Source organism: Poeciliopsis prolifica, unplaced genomic scaffold (genome assembly GCF_027474105.1).
Source record: "Poeciliopsis prolifica strain line A6 unplaced genomic scaffold, Auburn_PproV2 SCAFFOLD002, whole genome shotgun sequence".
NCBI lineage: Eukaryota > Metazoa > Chordata > Actinopteri > Cyprinodontiformes > Poeciliidae > Poeciliopsis > Poeciliopsis prolifica.
The window spans coordinates 9,185,658-9,193,632 of NW_026562377.1; the positions used below are offsets into that span (position 1 = coordinate 9,185,658).

Sequence of the window (7,975 nt, forward strand, 5' to 3'; positions counted from 1 at the left end):
TGCAACAAGGAGAGCAGCCTTATCATCATGCACTGCTTCAGTACATTTTATGAGCCTCTTGGTTCAGTTTTTTGTTTTGTTTAAAAAAAAAAAAGTCTTCTACTTTTCAAGACATGTTAAAGATTTAAGGATGTTTCAAATGAGCCCAAGTTTTCAGCTTTGATCTCTCCAAAAAAGATAGTGGAGCTCTCTGGCCATCTTTATTTGGCGGTGAAATAATACACTGTAGGGATAAAAATCAGACCTGAACTATTCCCACTTCAGCCTCTGTTTAAAAGCATCTCATTCAACAACTTGAATGGGATCCTCACACCTTCCCACTCCTTTTTCACCTCCTTATGTTCTTTTTTTTTTTTTTTTACCTTGCCGAAGGTGATTCAGACTTGTTCTATGTAGCTGAAAAACTGTCTTGGACTCCAGCCAAATATCGTCAATGTTTCCACCTTTTCCATTTTGTCTTTAGTACTTAGGTGTGGCCTGCATTTTCACATTGAATCTTCCTTTCAAGCAGCAATCATTTCTTGTAATGTAGTACAGAGAATTTGATCAAATCTTTTCTTCACTTACTTAAGGGTTTTTCTTTTCAGAATTTTTTCTAAACTTATTTGGTCAAAGTTTATATATTTTTTGTGCAACAAATTATTATACTGAACATCACAGACAAAAATGTAAAGAAAATATTTAATTGGTAAGATAGAAACTACAGAGTAACAACTTACATTTAATGTCAGAATTACTTGCCTCTGTGATGAAATAACGCAGAATGTGTTGTTTCTAAAAGAAAAAAACTTAGTTTGATCAGTATCAAACTTTTGTTGATTTGCTGAATTGTAACAGGAAACTGAATAACAACAATTTCAAATTTATCCGTCATCCTCTGCTTTACCTCCAAGACATTACTGTCAATTGGTTTCAAAACCACATATAAACATTCAATTAACTTTACACCACACCGATGTAGTCAATGAGCAATGACCCTCACATAAGGACTACTAGCAGGGCCAGTCATGGGGCAGCATAAAGACATATTTACTTTCTAAACACACATTTTCTAAACACACAATTCACAAAATACTATTAGCCTGATAAATATCTGTAAAAAGGTTGCTATGCCCAAAATAACTGTTGGGAAACTGCTGTAATAGACTACTTCAAAAGATTATGTGGAAATTTGACTGCACAAAATATAGACATTTTAAAATTATAACTGGTTAAAGCATTTGATGTGTGTGTCCAAATTTATGAGTATTTTTGTCACTCAGACGTCTAAAAGTGCAGACACTGTTTATATTTAATAGGCCATTTTTAAAGGGATGTAATTACATGGTTTCCAGGCACACAGTGAACTTTTATAGCACAATCAAATAAGTATGCTAGCTCCAATCCTTAAAAGAAAATGCTGAATATATCTAACATGACATAAAAAGTAATTTAACTTCATAATTTGAGCCTTTAAAAAAGCCTCTGTCTCTTTAAGAAATCCCTACTCTTTCATGTTGTCACAACAATGCTCCTCCACTACGCCATTTACAACTCTTCTTAGGCGTGTTGGACTGAGAAGTAGTTTGTATGATAATCCCAGCAGGAGAGCAGCTCCACCAGGTGTTTGCTAACACCTGCTGCCACTAGTCTGAAGGAGCTTAGTAGATAAGACGCAGGGGAGGAGAGGTCGAAGCTCTGCTGGAGACTGCAGGTTCCAAAGAAGAAGTTTGTGGAAAATGGTGGAGCTTTGTGAGATTAAATATTTAGGCACCCCACAAAGACAATGGAGATTCAAGAATTTGTCAAACGTGCATGGAAAAACATTAAAGCGACACTTCAGCTATGGTTTTGATGAGGGAATAACATTATGATATGATATAAATCTCTAAAAAGACAGTTTTACATGAAACCTAAGGTTTTTTTTCTTCAGTAGAAATATTCATTAAAGAACTTGTATTTTTAAATACTTCTTTTAAATACTTTTAGAAACTTCTGTAATTCACTAAAAGGTATAGTAATAAAATAAATAAAAAAAATGCAGATAACATTTGATTAGTAAATACTTTTTGGAGTATCATCAATATTTGATTTATAATTTGTACTATGCAGCAATTATGGGAGAATTGAATAAGTACATCTTGCTAGCTCCAGGTTAGATCCCACATTTACCTCAGAACTGCCTCTAATATTTAATCATTGAGGTGATGGGTTGACTCCATAGTTAGCTTAAAATTCAGCAGTTTTGTCACATGTCACCTTGATAAAAGAATATGATTCAGTTTAATAAAATTACAGCTTTGTATACCGGGTATCTGACTGTACATATGGATGTGTCATGGGATGGGTGGTAGAAAATGTTCTTAGCAACACCAGGTTGTATTAAAGCCTCTGGAAGAAATCTGGGCATCAGTGAGAGTGACGGTTAACACCAGTAGTCAGCTGATGCAATCCCATTAGGCTGTTGCATGTAGAGGAGGACTCCATTGGATTGCATCAGATTGAGACAGGAGATGTTAATTGAAATGTGTCATCAGACACAGGTGAGGGCGTGAAGCAGAGGAAGCATGCTATGCTATGGAGGGCTGATTGTAAACGGGGGGCGGGGGAGACGTTGTCACATTCTGGGCAAGAGTGACAGTGCATAAGCCGTCTTTGCAGCAAACCGTGAAAACGTGCAGGTTTCTCCGGCGTGGGACCCTCACATCCCCCCAGAGGAAGCCGATGAGAGGGACGTGTCTGTGGTCATGTCAGACTGCCCCGATTCAGAGCTCCGGTCTATTATTATCCCCAGGAAAAGGGTAATTACGGGACATCTCCTGGAAGAACTCCAAAGCCCGACTTTTGTGTGCGCATACCGAAGTCCCGAGTCGCCCCGTCCCTTGGCAAAAACGGCGACCCTTATTTGCGCAGCTATTTCTGAAACTTGGTTTTATTATCCCGCCGCAGTGCTCGGAATGCTTTCTCATGTCAAACTGGAGCGGCCAGTTCGTTCTCAGCGCACCCACGCTCTTTGCGCGCAACGTGGGCGTGCGTAATTTGCGCTCATTAGGCTATTAGTTTTTCTCAAAGTTGTGTAAGGCGTTATTTTGAGGACAATTAATGGAGAAACACACGCATGAATAGACAATAATGTCACAAATAGAGGTCCGTTTGTGTGAGAGCAGAAATCAGGCACTAAAGTAATCACCAGCTCAGCTCCAGAGTGACAACACATTCCCCTTTCAAGTTATGGAAATAAGCTCAAACTGACTTTAATGCCTGTATGTTGTTCTTAAAATGCGCTGGCTTGGAGTAGCACCCGCGTGAGAATGGGGGTTGGGGAGGAAGAGGGGGTCCTTGATTGCAACATCAAACACTGGTGTCGTCAGCAATACGTGCCAAGCACCGCCTGTTCCAAAATAAATATTGACGCGATTGTTGTATTCAAATGAGCGACATGACCGGACACGGACGGGCCAATCAGAGCTCATCGTATCATTACACCTTCTTTTCAGAAATCATTCATAACGCCGATGCGTCAAACACTCACAGAGAGACCGGCTATAAATACGGCTGCGCGCAACGCACAGTTAGACATCTTCCAAAAAACGAAAGGCACAGAGTAGCATTCGTGGGAATTCAGTCCGGCGCCTTTTCACCTGCAAATTTTCTCTGAACTGCTCTTTATTACATATTCCAATTTAATACTCAGAACATGTTGGCTATGCGTGGATTGAGGCACGTAGCTGTGGCAGTGGCTGTGTGCTCGCTGCTCGTTACGGTGACGCTGGGGTCCCCGGTGGTGGGGTCAGAACCGATCCGATGCGCCCCGTGTACCCCGGAACGACTGAGCCAGTGTCCGGCGGTGGCACCCGGTTGCGCCGAGGTGCTGCGGGAGCCCGGATGCGGATGCTGCCTCGCCTGCGCCCTGAAGGCGGGGGAGCTGTGCGGGATCTACACCGCACCGTGCGGCTCCGGATTGAGATGCACCCCGAGACCCGGCGACCCCCGGCCACTGCATTCCCTCACCCGCGGACAGGCCGTATGCACGGAGAGCGCTGCGCCGGCGCCCACCCCGGAGCCCCAGACTCAAGGTAGGCCTCCCACGTCCACGGTCACATATCCCACAGCCGCACCGCTGGAATCAGACGAGTTCTTCATATATGTTTTCTCATTAATTCATTCATTCATTTGCTTGTTTCCTCCTCCAGACCAGGGAGAGCCAGACGCTGAGATGGACAACTCAGCCATCACCGGCTCCAGCTACCTCCCCGGTCTCCCCTTTGACCCGCGGGCTGTGACTGAGGCTCAGGAGAGCATGAAAGCCAAACTCATCGCCATTCGCAGGAAACTGGTGGAGCAGGTGAGACAAACGTTGCTAGCGTGAAAATGTAGATTTTTGAGAGGATGAAAGTTTTTCGGAGGATTTAAAGATGACTGATGACCACCAGGGGGAGCTGGTGCGCTGTTTGAAATTAGAGGGATGCAACGAGACTCGCGTTTCCTTAAGTTTTATTTGCACTTTAATATCAGAACCCCCGCGCTTGCTGCTTGCGAAAAAGTGATAATGATGTTTTGATTAATCTGCTCACCACTGCTTCTTCTGTTTAGGGTCCTTGTCATCTGGAGTTGGTGACTGCTTTGGACAAGATTACCAAATCCCAAGAGAAACAAGGAGAGAAGTTCACCAAATTCTACCTCCCCAACTGTGACAAGCGTGGCCTTTACAAACCCAAGCAGGTTGGTGTCTTTTGAGGATGACAAAGATAGATTTTAGGAATTGGTGAGGCTGAGATTTGCACAGCATGATAACACAAGTTATAACAAGGCAGTGTTTTTTTTTTTTTTGTACTTTCAAATCAATTAATACATATTTAAGAAACATGATATTTCATTTGTTGCAAGCATTCTCAGCAAACCTGTGTATGTGAGCTATGAGCTGATTTTTCTCAAGCTTCTCAAAGGAGATCTGCTTTGGTTGACTAAACACCAGCAGGTCTTACTGGGTCTCAAATTGACCTTAATAAAATCAGTTTAAATTGTGCAGTACATCTTGGACCCATATGGGATTCCTTTTTACACAGTTATCCTGCATCCAGCCTGTAGAAGTGATTAACACTGAGCCATTATGTAAGCTGTAGACATCCCATCTGGGGCCCATTACTTATCAAATTTCTTACCTATATGAGACACATATGGAAAGCATGCTGGAATTTGTAATGCAATAAAATCACTCTCATATTTTATTCAAAGGTCTCATGTTAAAGTTGTCCATGCATGTATCATTCTGTTTTTGACATGTAATCCCCCAAAATATTATGTCATTCTATATAGTCTACATCTGTTCTGCTTAGCAAGTTTACAAGCTATTAGTTGTGTAATTAGTCAGGCTCTCTGCTCAGGTAGCGGCAGCAGTTAGCCACTGTTCAGACGTCCCACTCATTGCTTCCCAGCTGTAGCTTTAAAACAGCAACACTACATTAATGAAAATGTTGGGTGGTATTCTTTCAGTTTCCACACCATGACTGTTCATGTTTCTCATGTCCAGAAAATGTTCTACAAAAAGTGTCTTTTTGGTAGGCAAGGAAAAACTACAGTAGCCTTATCGAGCCAGCTGACTTGCAGTGTGCAGGAGTAGGTTGGGGAGAGGGAATCTGACACAGCCAGAGAAAACTATCAGCGCTAACACTTTTGTTGACACTCTGTACAGGAATTTAACCATAGTAATAATACTGAAAGGCATTTGAGTGTTTTTTGAAACGACGTGCAACTTGATATGCACCAAGTTTCATTTTAGAGCTGATACATGCGTCGTGATCTGTGACAAATGAAAGCAGTTGAAATAAGAAGGCTTTCTGTTTCTGTTTCCCCACAGTGTGAATCATCTCTGGATGGACAAAAGGGCCGATGTTGGTGCGTCAACACCTGGAATGGCAAGCTTTTAAGTTCCAGTGACCTGCCTGCAGATGCCGAGTGTCCTTAAAGAGATTGGTCCGATCTCACAGTGAAAGAGAGAAAAAAAGAAGAAGAAAAAAAAAAAGAAACGAAGAAACGAAAAAGCAAGCCACTATTTTTCCTTTTTTTGGGTAGCTGTTATTTATTGACCTTGTCCATGGTGGTGTTTAATTCAGGTACACTGTCATTACGGGGCTATAGGTCCCAACCACCCTACACCCTAAACCCCCCTTCCTCTGCAAACCTCCATCCCAAAGACACAAAGAAAATCTATTTTTGTTTTTTCTGTAAAGGAGATTTTAATGTCAATGCATTTACATTATGCTCTATAGCCTTATTTATTTTATTGCTTTTTATTTGTTATTTGTAATTATTCATGAGTATTTATATCTTTTTTGCCTTATTGTTATTATCTTATTATTTTTATGAGTGTATAAAGTGTATATATGTATCTTGGCCCCCACAGCTCCACAGCTGAGTTGAGCTCGCTCTACCCTTAAGGAGCTGTCTGGAGGTTTGGTTTGAGAAAAACCGAGCAAGAACAAAAGCACTGAATGACCAAATCTCATTTAGAAGTTTTTCTAAATGATCTTCTTATTCCTTTTCACTTCATGACTTTTTTTATTTTTTATTATTTTTGTATTGTTTTCTTTTTTTTTATTTAATAAAATTATACATCAGTTTCTGTAAGTGAATGCAAAAGCTCTCAGTTGGGAATCCTCTACACTCTCAGAAATCATTTCCCATGATCCCATGGGTTTGCAGATAACGTGATGGGTGGCAATTCTCCCGAGCCTCCTCTCAAACGGGTATCTCTACATTAACCTACCTCCAATATTTACGTGTCTGCTGTCATTTTTTTTTTTTTTGTTGATGTTTCTGTCCTCTTTGACCACATGACCACAAAGAGTGAGCTGCTTGACTCGGCTCTGTATACATGCTGCTGTTGGAGAGAGAATTGTATTTTATGTGGATCTATTCCAAAGTGACTAACTCTATGTACACTTTTGTTACTGACATGTAATAAAAGAAAAAAGGTGATATATTTAATAAAAACATTAATCTCAGTTGCACTCCTGTCATATATCCCACATTTTAACCACAAGCTTTATTCTATTTTATTACAATCTATGTCATAGGCAGATATTTCTAAATTTGAACTCCTATAACTCAAGCTTTTTGTCACTAAGCCACTGCTTATACGGGTCAATATTTTATCAAGGATAACTTTAGATGTAAGCTCGGCTATACATGCCAACAGTGCAGAAATTATGGAGCCCATCAGGGAACTCCCCAATGAATAGGCCTTGGGTAAAACATAAAATAGATTTTGGGACTGAATACTGCGGTAGCTCACAAAAGACATTGCTAGAATCTGATATGATTTGGTTTGCAATGTCACAGAATTATCTTATCAAAAAGATAATAGTGAAACCAATTAAGAGCCATATCTGATAAACCCTCTTATGAAGTTTGTTAACCAAAATACAATGATCAACTGTTTGCAAGGGAGATGTTAGATCCAGTAGAGCCATTGATGCCCTCAAATCTCCTGACAGAATATCACTAGATGCTAGAGAAGCCTGGAGAAGTAGATGAGAAGGGCTGTAACTCACCAAAGATCTTCTATTTTTCTCCTTGGGCCAATAGTGGTGACAGTGGCAGGAGTAATCGGTGGGTTGTCGATTTGAACCCTTGCTTCAGTCTCAGTTGTGCCAATGGGTGAGACACTTACCTGTATAGCCTGATGGTGGTCGTTATAGGGACTGGTGCACAGCAGCTGTGGCTGCATTGTAGTAACTTATTTTCAACATATGGGTGAATTACTGAAATCTCAAAAGAAATCTTAAAAATGGGCCCGTAATTTTTGAATTTGAGGCTTTGCATGGCAGTCTCTGGATGTGAAAGTTTATAGAGACATACCCCAAAATATATATTTTCTTATAATTATTTGCAAAAATAACAAGGTAGTATGACTGTGGAAATAATCACAAAGCTCTAACATTCATGACTTAATGCTTTCCAAGATCACGTTTCTCTGTCTGTAGTCTGTTTTGTT

General features: G+C 40.6%; 1 protein-coding gene across 2 annotated transcripts; it reads left to right on the top strand.

Annotated features, from left to right (window-relative positions):
* Nucleotides 1–3,524: 3,524 nt before the first annotated feature.
* igfbp1a (insulin-like growth factor binding protein 1a) lies at nt 3,525–6,983 on the top strand. Of its 2 annotated transcripts, XM_055058618.1 has the most exons (4): nt 3,525–4,055; nt 4,173–4,324; nt 4,573–4,701; nt 5,837–6,983. In XM_055058618.1, the coding sequence occupies exons 1-4, from the start codon at nt 3,677–3,679 to the stop codon at nt 5,942–5,944; spliced, it is 768 nt and encodes a 255-aa protein (XP_054914593.1). In that variant the 5' UTR covers nt 3,525–3,676; the 3' UTR covers nt 5,945–6,983. The 2 variants fall into 2 exon arrangements, with proteins under 2 accessions (XP_054914593.1, XP_054914588.1); XM_055058613.1 differs by having other exon boundaries at nt 3,525–4,324.
* The last annotated feature ends 992 nt before the right edge of the window (nt 6,984–7,975 follow it).

Bases quoted from the DNA above. Each gene is read 5' to 3' on its own strand.
- igfbp1a (XM_055058613.1), top strand. From the start codon at position 3,677: ATGTTGGCTATGCGTGGATTGAGGCACGTAGCTGTGGCAGTGGCTGTG. The intron at 4,325-4,572 runs GTGAGACAAACG...TCTTCTGTTTAG, and splicing joins GCAGGAAACTGGTGGAGCAG to GGTCCTTGTCATCTGGAGTT. The intron at 4,702-5,836 runs GTTGGTGTCTTT...GTTTCCCCACAG, and splicing joins GCCTTTACAAACCCAAGCAG to TGTGAATCATCTCTGGATGG.